The sequence below is a fragment of the Tetrao urogallus genome (genome assembly GCF_951394365.1).
Source record: "Tetrao urogallus genome assembly, chromosome: 4".
Lineage (NCBI taxonomy): Eukaryota > Metazoa > Chordata > Aves > Galliformes > Phasianidae > Tetrao > Tetrao urogallus.
This window is the reverse complement of record NC_136817.1, coordinates 43240663-43254277: the sequence shown is the minus strand read 5'-3', so window position 1 is coordinate 43254277 and position 13615 is coordinate 43240663. Positions and strand designations below refer to the sequence as shown.

General features: G+C 37.5%; 1 protein-coding gene across 1 annotated transcript in view; it reads right to left on the bottom strand.

Moving 5' to 3' along the window:
• Positions 1–256: 256 nt before the first annotated feature.
• MTMR7 (myotubularin related protein 7) overlaps positions 257–13615 on the bottom strand; it is a gene marked incomplete at both ends in the record, with an annotated part of 39821 nt that continues 26462 nt past the window's right edge. The window contains 8 exons of the mRNA XM_079534910.1: positions 257–616; positions 1040–1166; positions 3014–3154; positions 4048–4248; positions 5626–5675; positions 6386–6511; positions 9338–9447; positions 13121–13253. Coding sequence (XP_079391036.1) covers positions 257–616; positions 1040–1166; positions 3014–3154; positions 4048–4248; positions 5626–5675; positions 6386–6511; positions 9338–9447; positions 13121–13253 — 1248 coding nt within the window. The remainder of the gene's footprint in view (positions 617–1039; positions 1167–3013; positions 3155–4047; positions 4249–5625; positions 5676–6385; positions 6512–9337; positions 9448–13120; positions 13254–13615) is intronic.

Below are 13615 nucleotides of genomic sequence, written 5' to 3'. Positions count from 1 at the left end.
ATTATGTGCAGCATTGATAAATTGAAAGGAAACACCATATCGGCTTAAATAAATATTCATAACATCAGAGATTAGCATTATGTCTTTAATAATGGCTTGTTCTGCTAAATCTTTACTTACATAATTGCACAGTTCCCTTTCTTTGGATTACTTCTTCAGGCCACAGACAATTCCCATTCTTCATCTGATTAAAAGTTGTCGCTCCAGACCATGAAGGACTCAGCTGCATCTTGATCCTTGCTGCTGTGAAGGCATTTCAGACTGCCAGGCATACAGCTTCATCTGAATCCTTGCCACTGTCTTCGCTAGGCAAACAGCCACCTGCACTTGGGGACCTACAGCTTAAGTCCTCCACACCAGACTCTTGGTCACTGTTAGCTGAGAGGTCAGGATCAGAGCTTTTCAGGTTGTCCTGTGTCAAAATCAAGGCTGAATCTTCTTCATCCCCTTGTGAAGGGCTCCGGGATGGGAATGATTTCAGATCATTGCTGTACTCTTGGGGAGTGTTAGCTAAGCTGTTGTTGGAAGCAGAAAGCACTAACTCCTTGCTTCGGTCTTGCTGCTTACTCTTGACTTTATTACCACTTAATTGCAGTTTTTGAAGATTTGCCAATCTCTGAAATAAAGGAGAGAGTATATATTACATGCACACATTTAGGACTCAGTTTTCCTTTTAAGTGTCTTTACCTTTTGAAAAACAAAGAAAAAGAAACTTAAGAGCCCAACCCAAGTGGCACCCTATAAACCTATTTGTGAAGTATGCGGAACTGAGTTACTAAATGATACAAAATTTGCTTCAGGAATAGTATTTGTGCACCAACACATGATCCTTTTATTCCTTAAAGAAAGAAGTCCACCTTTGTGTCTTATGGATGCCAAAAGCAAAGCATTCCTAGCAATTTATGTGAGGATGTGGACAGTGGATGGACATCCTCATGGCAGAAATGGACAAGGCATGTAGGAGACTTTTCCACATGTGGAATTGGGTTTTGTTTGCCATTAGGTCTGAATGTCCCAGATTTTAATAAGTGCTTATTACCTCTCCCAAGACTGCCAGTTCTTCTTCCAGCTGTTGAGTCTCCTCCTTCACTGCCATCAGATAATCAATGACTGACTGTCGAGGATGCAGCCCCTTTTCAAAGCGGTTGTACATACCACTCCAGAATCTGAAATTGATGGGGTGATCAGTAATTTTGTGAGATGGCTTCAGAAGACTTAAATACATACTTTTTTTTTCCTTTTTTCCCAGCTGTCATTGGAGTGTGTACACATTGCATACATTCATTAAATATTTATTTGGTAAGGTTTACGGTTCATTTACATTAGGTCTATGCTGAAGATGCAAATCAGTGGACAGAGCTTGAACCACTTCTTATACGAAACAGAGAGAAAGCTGAATGACTTAGGTCATAGTGAGCTTTGGGTGGCTCACTGATTCAGGCTTTCAGCAATTCATCTCATTGTGGATAAGCAATGGCACAGCCTATCAGAGGAACAAGTATCCGCCAAGAGTAACGCAAACTTTTGCTACAATACTTTCTTCTATTTACATTGTGTGCACTTCGGAGCATTGAGCTCTTTTTCATCCCTGGGAGAAAAGAACTCAAACTCAAGTCTGTAGCTTGCTATAGTGCTCTTCTGTTTTCCTCAAAGCACGTGGCCAGAACCTGACTTTGGAAATGTAAGTAGTTCACCAGACAGGTTAAGTAACTGAGAGAGCTGCCCTTGGATGCAGCAGTCAAGAAGCTATTGAGTACATTATTTAAGTCAGATTCTCTCCTAAGTTTATCATCTGATAGCTCATGTTTGGAAATCCTCACGCAACCAAGTAATTCAATTAAAATCAACTGGATTACTCATCCAGTGGAGTATCAGTATTTTATAAATCTCACTTTACCAAAGAATAAGATTAATAGCTATTTTTAAACTGTTTTAAAATGGCTATGACCTGGGAGAGCAGACATGAAAAAATACAGTTCCTGTCACCCAGGGTATTTATTTTAGCAAATGATTTTACTTTTTATTAGAAAACAAGCTAATTGGTTTTGCTTAAGTCACATTTTTGTGTATTTCTAATCAAGTTCTCCTTGTGTTAAGATTAATTGAACTATTAATTACTTGAGTCAGGATGCCAATACCAGCATTGCAAAAATTAACAGGCATTGTTAAATTTTGAAAAAATCTTAGTAGTACACACAACAGGTTTTACTTGATATTTAAGTATAATGTCAACATGGAGAAAGTCTGCCTTTTGTTTTTGTCCGAATGCTTGGTTTGGCAATTAAACTGTATCAAATTATGATTGCAAAAATGACTGCAAATGGAAGAAGTTTAAATAAATTCAAATTTAGAAAACATTGATGACAACAGAACTGAAATAGCTGCTTCTTAGTGGAAGATGTGAGTAACCTCAAAATTAGGACACACAACTATCAATATAGCTCTAATCTTAAGCTTCTTTTCAGACTAATACTCTGCTGCGGAATGCTGCAGAGGTGTTGGCTGACTATGAGCATGCAAAAAACAGACACACTGCATCTGAATCTGAATTCAGTCTCCATACATTTTCGAATAGAATCATAAATACAAAGGCATTACGTTCTGTACTAACACATCTGTGAGGGTGTGCTCCCCCCCTCCCTAGCATCCTCCTTTGGCTTGGTTGTTATGCACAAGCCTAGCTTAGGACTGATAACACTGTCCCACTAAATGCTACGACTATGAGCCAATCATCTTACCCCATAAATAGCGAGCAGCCTGAGAGCCCCTTGAGCTCTAATTCTCATAACCAGACTTCATGTGATCTCCCCAGTTCCTTCTAACCACTGAGATGGTTTAGTGACTGTAGTCACAGGGTGTGATATGTGGAGTTATTATTGGAGATAACTTATTGGGATATTCCTCTCTTAAAATTAAAAAAGAAAAGTGCTAAAGAAACCTCCCGTGTGGTATGCAGCAAATATGCAAGGAGTCTGTTCATTGACAATTCTAAAAGGCAAGAAATGTTACCTACTTGTATAAGAAGTTGCAGGGAGCCATCTGTGGGTGCAGGGTCCCCCAGGTTTGGCTGTGGTCTGGTCTGTACAAAGGATTCAGGTAATCTGCACGATTTTTCCACAAGTGAGCCCACAGTGAATATGTTCGTTCTTGGATTCTGAAAAAATATAGTCAAGTATATAAACATGTTTAGCATGCTTCAGGTATTGATAAAGCTCTGTTAAGGCATTCCAGTGCTCTGTTTGTAGTCAGCTTTATACTTCCTTAGCAGAATTAGATGTAAGTTATAAGTACAGGGAGGCCTTGGTGAAACTGGGAGGGAGTCATTTGTAACTCGTGCTGGTCATACACACTCGGTAAGCCTGATATCTGTATGAATGCTAACTGGCTGCAGAGGCTGAGTAGTCATTTGTTTTCTCTACCCTGAGTTAAATTCAGTCATGTTAGGGCTTGTAATCATGTCACTGGCACTGACAGTTACTACACAAAATAATCTTTACAAAAATAATCTTCAGAAAATGATGCTTTACAAGGGAGTATCATGATTCTGTCAGGCAAAGAGACTTTCTGCTTCTTTTTAAGGTTCAATGCTTTTTATGTGGATCACAAAGGCTGGGTTATGGACACAACTTATGCCATATGATGGTGGAGTTGAGTATTGGCCAGGAAGCATGTAGTTCTCATATACATGTTAGGAAACAGAGGAACAGCGACTCTTAAACTGAGAACTTAACAAGGGTTAGAATCATCTTCAGATTTCTTCAAAGCTGCATAGGCAATTACCTTGTATTTTGTTAATGCAGTGGCTAAAGACCTAATGCTCTCTCATCAGTTCTCTCACTAATCCCTGTTATGCACACTATGGATTATAGTCACAGCAGAGTCCCACTGCAGAGGATCAACTCTTTTGGTATTAATCTGTGTCACTAGAAGTTGGCAACCAAGAATAATACACTGCACCTTGAACTGTATGAAACCTTGCACAGCTTCAATGCAGTAATACCCATAGACCTCGACAGAAATAAAGGACTAAAGAAAAGGCCTTCTTACTTCAGCTCTCGTCTCTCCTTCTGGCTGTTACACAGGAAATTACCAAACTGGCAGGAATAGATGTGGTGTTGTATGTGGATCAGGAATCTCTCATTGAACTCAAAGGCACAAGGAAACTGTTCCATTAGCTGCCAGACACACTCAATGAACTGGTCAATAACAGGGGATATCTCCTTTGGATCTCCATCTAAATTGCCATACCTAAACCAAGACAAAAAACGTTCAATTATAACCCGAAATCTTCTGGGAAAACTGAATTAATGCTAGTGAAAACAAAACTCTCATTTTCAGCATACATGTATATCATAGCTATTAATTTCTGAAATCTCAAACACAAGTATATTTTTACTTACAAAAATGATGCAAGACTCATGAAGTAGAAGGAAAGCAGAACTTATCAAATAGGAACAAAAGAGCTTACAGGTATCTTGTTGCCTCACAGCCAGTTACAGCTGGCTGCCACATAGCTATGCTTCAACCTTATTACTAGACAGTTGTGCCACAGTAACAGACGTCATCCTAAGAATAACTGCAACAACTTCAGCGAGCTATCCTGGACAGCCTCTGAATGGTAGACCACTGCCAGACCCAGAAAACAGAGCTGGAGATGAAATGCATAACTTTGGCAGGAAATAGTTTAAGGCTGCCCTCTCTTAGTGACATTTTTAGAAAGTGGGAAATTATTTACGTGCTACTGTGTCTACCAAGAGAATGGGAAACTTTCTATCTGTAAAACTGTTGGAACAACTTGCTGCAGGGGACCTTGAAGAACGGAAGCCTGAAATATAAAACACAGAAGTAGAACAGTACTTCATAAGTCCTTCTAATAGGAAGGAGTATTTTTAATTATTCTGTTTGTCTAGTACATGTATAGTGTGTGTCTGTGTGTGTATACAAAAACATGACACATATATGCCAATGCAGTGAAAATCCATCAACATCTAAAATTGAAATTTCTACTTCTCCTGCTGGAATTTCACAGGTGTTGTAGCACTGCACAGATTTCCTGAAAATTTGTTTTAACTACAAGATAAATTTATACTCACAGCAATCAGTATCATGTTCCAGATGCCCAAGATAACTTGTCAGATAAATGAAATGAAAAAGTCATATATTTGGACATTTCTGAGCAAATTTTCTCATCAGAGAAAAAAGCATAATAGGAAAAGTATATCTTAGTTGTAGGCATGTCTATGAGTTATCTATTAATACTATCCTAGAAGATGGATGCTTTCCTGAAATGGGAAGTCTTGGCATTGCTGAAACATCTGCTGGGTTCCAAAGGAATTTTACAAGCCACATACTTTTCTCTCGCATGCATCTCTCATTGCACACAGCAACTGCAAGGCCAGCACTCAGTATTCCCAACAGCAATCTTTGAGTGCATATATAAGAAATATATGAAGAAAATATTTCACTTCAATTTTTCCAGGTAGCTAAATTATATAGTGGGAGAAAATGTGATACGCTCAGGGCGTTTTGTTGATATGCTTTGAATGACAACAAGTAATGGAATGGCAGTGGAAAATGACAACATAATACATATATACAGAGAGAAAAACCTTTGCATGGCCTTACCTGTGATTAAATTTGTGACCAAAGGAAACCCAGTCTTTTTCAATTAAAACCTAAAATGAGAATATTGCCTTCAATGTAGTGGAGCAGAGCTGACACATGTTGAAGCAGGCAGAAGAATGGTATAAACAAGTAGTATTAGAATCCCAGGTAATTTTCAGAATAAGCAGAAAAGTGACGAGCCAGATATGATGTAAGCAAGCAGTATTGGAATCAAGTGATTTTTACAGTAAGCAGAAAAATAACAAGCAATGTGCACCACTGGCAGCTCAAGAGAAAGTAGCATTCTTGACCGATGCAGGTAGGATGCTAGTATTTCAGCACAACTTAAATTAGTTTAATTCATCATTTTCTAAAAATAGAACCTACCAATGTTTCAAACCTCTTTTTAATAAGTGCCCATTACCTTAACAACTAGTGCTGGTTTGCTTTGAAAAAGGAACGGATTTTTCAACAAGCTCATTCATTGCAATCTAGTGTCCAGGGAGCACACAATTTTGACGCTCACAATTTCATGATGCCTGAAAATAAATACAAACTCTTGCTTGCACAAAAAAAATAATAATAAAAAAAAAAATCCTTAGAGCTTCAAGAAAGTTTTTTGGTCAAGGTTAGGGAAAAAAAAATAAATAGATGTGTACCTAGCTGAAAAGGCATACTAAAGGAAATTCATTTTCCATTAGAAACAAAGCCATTCATCTTAACGTTCTCTAAAATGATACCATAAAATTTTCATTTACTCTCTGAAAAAGAACCTGCTTACCATGAATCCCTTCATAGTTCTGTAATGTGGATCCAAGAAAAGGCTTGCTACAGAGCAAACCTGGGCTGTTCTATCCCAGCCATCAGAGCAGTGAACAAGCACACTTACACCTTCCTCAGCCACAGCCTGAGAACACAGAAAAAGTTGGAGATTTCACAGACAGAGGAGAAGCAATGGTAAGAGAGGAAAAGTAAGACAGCACAGTAGGGAGGGCATTCATTTAGGAACTGGGAAAACTCATTCCATTTTTTATTCTGCCACAGACTTTCTGAAGTTTTTCTCATTTGCAAGGTCTTTATATTATCCTATCCTATGCAGCGTGGTGGCTGCAGCATCACTTGTTGATGTACCAGTACAGGAGGAAATGGGATCCATATCAACAGTGATTATACTAAAGGAGCAGTGAATCTCATCCCATGTGTCAAGCAGTCTTTCTAATTGCCAAGTTGTTGTCTATTCTGGCTATGGGTTACTTTCAGTACTTATAGTGAAGTTGTTTTACCTGCATGGAATGACTAAATATGCCTTTGGGCTATATAAAAGAAGAGGAAGAAATAACCCTTTGACCGTACCCAGGATGGAGAAGATCTGGATCGCAGTACCAGCTCACAGTTCTGTGAATGCAAATGAGATCTAAATATTGGATCTGGGAACTTCGAGGAGAAGATTATAAAAATCTCATTTATAACATGTGATAGGAACTTTTCCCTGTATTTCAGATGAGAATAGGCACATTTTCAAAAATATACCAGCACAGTCATCTGGATGATGGCTTCACCAGTTCTCAGTGCAGAAGGCCAGCTGTGTACATGAATAATCTGACCACACAGATCACAGGACGATTAAAATACATTAGTTGCTCAGAGTGGACAGTTACTTAAAGCTAATTCAGCTACTGCTAATGCTTTCACTCACAGCAGCTGCAGAACAGCCATATTTCCATGTGATACCTAATTTCTCTTCTTGATGAATATGTCAATAATGGCAATGTCAGCCTCTGATGCCAGGATGTTACCATGGATATTATCACACCATACTGCATTAAATACATGCTTGTCATGGTTTGGGGCAAAGCCTGTGGCAGTGGTGAACATTCACATCTAATAAACAAGATTGTAACAATCACTTTAAAGTAAAACTCTGGAGAGAGAAAACTATTTTATACATAATCCAGGAGAAACACATAAAGAAAGGATTATACTAAATTCTCCAGAGTCTCGTGCTGCATTATTTTTGGAAGTTGAGAGTTATTTTAAATTCTAAGGAGTTTGGTATTTGTCATTTTTAAGGAGAACTATACTTAGAAAGCAGAGAAATAAAATAGTTTAGGAAAGACACTGCTTAGGAAAACAAACGTTTAGATTAAATGTGGGCTTAAAAGGGAACAAAGAGTAATAATAAATTATCTATGTTTATCTAAAGAGACAAGTATGTTCTACTAAAATAGAACCCATGTGGGCAGAAGACCAAAAACTGAGAACAGGGAACTGTGCAAATAAGAATAAGTCAAAATGCATGCCCAAGGAAGCTTAAGAGTAGCAACCATATGGAGAAAGAATGCATTTTTTCATACATTAATGCTGAGTCACTGGCATACATTAATGCTGAGGAATAAGTTGGCAAAAGCTAATTAAATGACTTGATGTCTGTAAGCTAGTAGCGCTGGGAGAAAAAACGTGTGTTTATCCTGCAGCTGGTGTTCAGGTAAAAAATTACAACTGCTGAACAGGAAGAAGCAAGGCAAGAGAAATGAGCAGATGCTGAGGTGAGAGATCCATTAAGTTTGTCCGTATATTCCTAAATGGAAGGTCTTGTAAATAAAATGGCCTGCACTAAAAAGAACTGTTCAGTTCTTATGTATGTTCTTAAAAAATAAGAACAGAACCAGTAAAAGATGCTGCTCAAGGATGGAAATAATAAAATCAAAATTACTTTCAGTAGATGACAAATATCTGTATTACTTGAGGATTAGAAGAAATAATTTCTTACTAAAGCACTTTTTCTCTGAAGCAGTTATCAAGCATTTAAGAGTAGAAGTCACTAGAGAGTTTGTCTGTTGTAATTGACAGGTACTGGGTTAGGAAGTGAATTTAGATGTTAATGTTAGGATAATGTTAATATTCCTTTAAGACAAATTTAATGTGAAGAAGTAGTCATAGAGAAGAAACCTTCAACAAGGAAGCAGTGGAGAAGGCAAGAGGAATAGTGAAAGTAACTGTGATTTTAGCAGTGGTTGTCACTGTGTCTGGAAGAGACCTCTGGAAATCATCTAGACCAGCCCCCTGCTAAACCAAGTTCCCTACAGTAGGTTGAACAAGAAAATTTCCAGGTGGGTTTTGAGCATCTCTATAGAAGGAGATTCCACAACTTCTCTGGGAACTTCTTCCAGGTCTCTGTCACTCATGAAGTAAAGATTTTTTTTCATATTCAGATGGAACTCCCTGTGCTCCATTTTATGCCATTGCCCCTTGTCCTGTTGCCTGGCTCCATTCACTTGATGCCCATCCATTAGATATTTATAAGCGTTGATAAGATCTCCATTTAATCTCCTCTTCTCCAAGAGGAAAAGTCCCAGGTCTCTCAGCCTTTCCTCGCAAAGGAGATGCCCCAGTCCCATGTTCATCTCTGTGGTCTTCCGCTACACTCTCCAGTAGTTCCCTGTCTGTCTTGAATAAGGACATTATGGCAATAACAAGATACAGGATAGTAGAAGCTGCAGTAGATTTGAGATCTTCAGTGCAAAGTAACACAAACTTGTTTTTACCCCATTATCAAAGTGTCTGTGTAACAGCACCTAAAGATTGTTTCTCCTTATATGTGAAGCATCACAGGAAGTATTAGTTTCAGGTACAACTTCACTGAAGACAACAGAAGTTACCCACAGACAAAGAATTTGGTCCTCACTTTCTACATCTGGTCAGCCCAAGTTCTGTTTTCGTGTTCACACTTTACCTTTGCAATAAAGATGCCAGCATCCATAATGGCTTTGATATGCTTCAGCCAGCCAGAATTTTCAAGGCCCCACAGGAAGTCACTCATTGAAGGCGATTTCATTTCACAAACTGTAAAATAAGCTTCATCTTAAAAGCACAGTCAACATAGTCCCTTATGCTTTCAAAATTTACTATTAAAGTAGAAGTAAAGTATTTACTATTATTACTATACAGCTACGAAGTCTGGTTTAGAGGCTCGTGGTAGCAATGTTAAAGGGAGGACGGTTGGACAAGATGATCTTGCAGGTCGTTTCCAACCTTGTGATTCTATGATTCCATTACTTTCTCATACGTTTGAGAAAGAGGGCTGTCTACAATTTCCCACGTACATACACTTACATTTGCATATTTTTTAATATTACAGAGTTTGCTACTTATTTCTTATTTCACAAGAAATAAAAAAGGCCACCCAAATCTACGATAGATATTTGATTCCAGCAACAAACACCCAGCAATACTTGGTGTGATCTGTTCTCGGGAACGAGATATTAAATTAACCACACGAATATATTACACATTTATTTTGTACATCCATGTACAGTTATACTGTCACAAAGTAAAAGACATTAACTGATGAAACCTTTAAGGAATACAGTGAAACGATGCCTTTTTTAAACTGAGTCGATGTATTACCTGTGAATTAATAGTGTCTGACTAGATCTCCAAACATCTTTTAAAACGCTCAGTTAACTTCCATCTGTAGCAAAAATTCCATTTCTTTCAATGTGACCAAAATTTCATTTTATAGGACAAGTTCAGAGTTTATATCACATCTGAGTGTATCCAACTGTACTCACTCCTTTTAATTCAGACACAAAATAGCCTAATGTGTCCATGTGAAATCTTGCAATCCTTGTACATAGGGTCTCTTCCAGATGGTGATTTTAAAAGTCATTTTTGAAAGGTATTTATAAAAATGCATACATAGCAACACTGAGAGCAAACAGCTTTTCTCATGATTAATGCTTCTGTGCAGATGGAAGCATGACCTATTAGTAGCTCAATTTTGACTGAAGCTGCTGTCTCTGTTTACAAAAGTCCAAGGTAAAGCTAAATAGTGCTTTGCTCATTCCCACTGCCAAATTGGAATCAATATTTACCTACCACTTCACTGAGCAAAGTTCAGACTGTCCTAAACTAAAGGCACACACCATATATTTCACATGATTTTGGCGACTGATCTGGACCTTAATACTGAGTCCAGATATGAATTCCTAAGGGAAAAAATGGAATTTTCATCCCAATAGGGAAAAAAAGAATGATACCGGCATGAAAAAACAAAAAAAAAAGAAGAAAAAAAAAAAAGAAGACTTGGAACCCTTTTTCAATCAGAACAACCAAACAAACCCACTTGATAGCAGAACCTGGGAGAAATAAGACCTCTTGCACCCATGCCATGGGAAAGAGCATTGGCTGGGCATAAGAAAATCAAGACCCTGTGGATAGAGATCATCACAAATACCAGTCAACAGTCAGCACTTCAGTCTTTCCAGTGAGAAGTTCTTGTACCGTATTTCCTTCTAATACTAAGAATTATGCCCTGGAAGTTGTGCACAGGATCAAAACTAATGCAGGTGCCATCATGTACACCTCTATTTAAAGAATAAAATATTATATTATACAAAGCAGTATGAGGCAGAAGAGACAACAGTAAAACAATTGCTTTCTGGAGGGAAATTTCAGCAGCTTGAAAAAGATTTTTCTTCCATATTAAAGCGAAATCCTAACTTTTTTGTATATTCTAAAAAAAAAGAGTCATTATCCAACCAATTTAATATTACATTTAATAATTTATATTTTAATTCACTAAAAATTTTTGCTAAGATTAACATGTAGGAACAAAGTTATGTTAAAGTTAATAGAAATAAGTTTGTTAGAATTAAATTTAAAATCACAAATGAAAAAAAAAGAGAAAAACTGTCTGATGTCTTACATGAGAGAAGCCCTACTTAGGCACTGAACTGCTGAATCATAAGATTCAGCAAAAGCCTGAAGTCTTGCAGTATTCACTTCTTTAATTTCTGATCTTATAGTCGGATCTCTTAATATGAGACTTCAGCACAACAAATACAAATCCAATAGAAAACAAAACAAAACAAAGATGCTTGCAGCAGATGCTAGGAAGTTCTGCCCCAAGCAACACTGTTTCATTTCATTTATTGGGAATTATGTTGTTACCTCTAAGTGTGGGCCAGGAACCCAGCTCATGAACTTCTGGTCTAAAATAATACACAGCTCTATCACGTGCAGCCAGGCCAGTTGTTTACTGCTTCAACCTTGCTGGTCTCAAGCTGAGCAAACAAAGGGATGGGTTTGTTCAGCCGACCTCTGTTCTAGCCAAACAAGGCTTTGCAGTTTGCTAAAAACCTTCTATTTTCCATTCTGAGACCTTACACTTCATGTAACTAAGCAAGAATACATCATGATGTATTAAACATATCTTAACCTAAAATCTTCTGTAGCTCTGGGTACACTCACATCTGTAATCCACAGAGCAATGTTCCAAAAACCTTCCTCCTTCATCTGAACAGCATAGTTACTGAACAGGGACCACAGAAGTCCACTCAGACTGACTTAGAAACATTTGTGATCAAAGAGGACAGGACAAAGTAAATTCCTGTGCCTGCCTTCTTTGTTATTCCCATGCGAGGGTAGAACTTGGCAGAGACAGTATATCTGTCAAAAAGCAGTAATCACATCAGCACTTCTCTGGGGAGTGGGGAATTCCTCTTGGGATGGCCATCTCTACAGGAAATGAGGAGCAACAAGAGACTGTTCACATGCATCATCCTTTGCTTCTGGCTTTCAAAAATTGCTCTTATGTGGAAACACAACACATCTCTCCCTACGGCCTTCTTAGATTTAGAATTCATTGCACATGGATGATGGGATACAGTAATAAAGAATAAAGGGGTAGCAATAATAACAATAAAGGGGTATAGGTAGAGCACTGAGCCAAGGATAGCTAGATCATGCTGGCTGAGGAGCTGAACATTCAGAAACCTTCTGTTGATGATATACATGAAGTAAACACTGACACTACGTGGGCTGGAGTGATCATTATTTGCCTGTTAAAAAAAAATCAACAAATTAACTGTGGGTCAAGGATGGCTTGTTTATCCTTATCCTTTTCCAAAAAGTCCTCTTAGCAGCAATGTAATTCAAATAATAAATGGCAATACAGATGTGCTGCTTCATTCACTAGTTATTTATAAAGACATGTTATTAATTTCCGTGGGATTATGAAGGTGCAGAACGGTTATACATATTGACTATTTCATAAATAGCCCTAATATGACATGCTCTATACAGAAAATGAATAAATCTCTGTTAAAATTTAAAGTAAAAAGACCAAAGGAAAAAAAAAAAAAATCAACTCATTATGCTTTGAGGTTGTTTTTTTTAAGTCTTTGTTAAAGACTTTTAAAAAGTCTTTTATGTTTTCCACCACCGTCGTAGCCAGATATAAGCAATTTTTTCATTGTACCATCAAACTGTAAACTACAAAGGAAGAAGAAGTAGCAGTAAGGTATTAAAGTCAAATTACACTTGTCATTAATGTAAGTTTTATCTAGATTCTGCTCATGAAACAAGGAGTTCTTGCAATTAGGAAAATTCTCCTAAATGCAATGATACCAGACGTCCATGAGCTAGCAGATAAAGTTTTCTTTTATTATTGATTTCAGAGAAGTTCTAGTTTGTGTCTAATCTTTTCTTGGGATTCAATAAAGAACAGTTATACCTTCAAGCATTTTCTGCAGGCTGTTTCTCATGACATGGATGTTCTCAATGCCTATGAATTGAAACTTGATGTTGGAGTAGTTGTCTTCATTTTCATATCCCTTCCCTGCTGCTCGGTTTGCCATTGCATTGAGCTGAAAAAAATTAGAGAAACTGGATGAAAACAAGTATAGAAAATATTCTTTTTAAAAGAAAGCTCATGGCCTACTGCAATAAATCAGTTATTTAAGTCAGGTGTTAATAGGAAGCATTTATCACAGTGTCAACACAACTACTCTGGCACTGGGAATCTATTTACAGTATATTGCAGTACGCTGGGTCACTAAGACTGATCTCTATTTCAAACACATTGAGTGCTAACTCAAACACAAGAAGAAAAAACAAAAAACCCACAGCTTACAAAAGGCTCTTCTGCAAGAGTGTAGAGTTTTTAATTTGTTTTTAAAAGGCTATTTTGATTTGAGGTCAGCATTAAGTTTACTAGCAGAATATATCC